The sequence below is a fragment of the Phaethon lepturus genome, unplaced genomic scaffold (assembly GCF_000687285.1).
Source record: "Phaethon lepturus isolate BGI_N335 unplaced genomic scaffold, ASM68728v1 scaffold23012, whole genome shotgun sequence".
NCBI classification, from domain to species: Eukaryota; Metazoa; Chordata; class Aves; order Phaethontiformes; family Phaethontidae; genus Phaethon; species Phaethon lepturus.
Genome location: NW_010524378.1, coordinates 3,706 through 4,979, shown reverse-complemented (window position 1 = coordinate 4,979; position 1,274 = coordinate 3,706). Strand labels below are relative to the sequence as shown.

The 1,274-nt window shown below is 59.8% G+C and overlaps 1 protein-coding gene across 1 annotated transcript in view; it reads left to right on the top strand.

Moving 5' to 3' along the window:
- The window catches only part of PODXL (podocalyxin-like), a gene marked incomplete at its 5' end in the record, with an annotated part of 4,635 nt that overhangs the window by 315 nt on the left and 3,046 nt on the right, over positions 1–1,274 (top strand). The window contains 2 exons of the mRNA XM_010282433.1: positions 800–858; positions 966–1,133. Of these exons, the coding sequence (XP_010280735.1) occupies positions 800–858; positions 966–1,133 (227 nt within the window). The remainder of the gene's footprint in view (positions 1–799; positions 859–965; positions 1,134–1,274) is intronic.

The window sequence follows — 1,274 nt, the reverse complement described above, 5'->3', positions numbered from 1 at the left end:
CCCTTGGGCTGCCCCATCTCCGAGGCACAGCGACCCCACCACTGAGCTTTGCTCCACCCCGATGCACCAGGTCCCTCTCCTGTCCAGAGTAAGTCAAGGCAGGAACCCATCTCCAGGAGGAAAAATTCCTCCCAAGTAGTTAAAAGCCAGTGCCCGGCGTAAATCCTTCGTGCAAGGACGATGGAGGGGAGGTTCTTGCCCACAGCACAGCCCATCAGGGAAACGTTGCTCAGCCCAAGAGTGCCCAAACGTTGCTTTGGGGCCGGGGTGCCAGGAGGACGGAGACATCATGTGGACGATGGAGGGGAGGTTCTTGCCCACAGCATAGCCCATCAGGGAAATGTTGCTCAGCCCAAGAGTGCCCAAATGTTGCCAGGAGGACGGAGACATCATGCGGCCCTAGGAAGGGCTGAGCCCCATCCTTCCTCCTCTTTGTACTCAGGGCAGAGGCTGGATGGCGGGGGCAGGCGCCAGCCCCCAACCATAGGCAGGGCAGGGCAGCCTGGCCCTGGGGCCTGATCCTGCACTGCTCTGCCATGGCCTAGAATAGCCAGTTACAGCCCCTCGCTGGTCCCACTCGCAAATCACCCACCAAAGGGGAGGCCCCCACTGGGGTGTGCTGAGGGACGGTGGGGACTGGGGTCTCCAGGGCTGTCTCAGCAACCTGCAGGGGTTGGTTCCATGCCCACACATCTCCATCCATCTCCTCCAGACAGGGGGTCACCCCATTGACTGGGAGATGGTGGCAGAACCTGCCCCACCCCACCCCACGCTCATTGCAGCCGCTTTCTTCCCCCAGTCCCTTTGGACCCTGAAAAAGTCCTTGAGGAGCTGAAGGAGAAGGACAAATTAGAGGAGGTAAGCAGATCCCCACGCACAGCACAGCTTCCCCATGGATGGCCCCCCCCGAGGTGGGTGGCATAGGAAACCCTCCTGGGGGGCCTGACTCATCTCTTCTGTGGCAGCTCGGCATCGCCAACATCACCTATGACAAAATGGAGAGGGAGATGGTAATCAACGATGAGTTCAGCACGCCCCTGATCATCACCATTGTCACCCTGGCTGGCTCCCTGCTGCTGATCGCGGCCATCTATGGCTGCTGCCACCAGCGCTTCTCCCAAAAAAAGGACCAGGTAAGGTGGGAGGGTGGTGGGACAGGTACCCCAAGGCCTTTTCGCCACAGAGTCATCTTCAGGAGATGAAGAGCATCAACGTTACCACTTCCGCTGGTGGAGACATCCTGGCTCACCCAACGGGCACCACCCTTGTGTGTT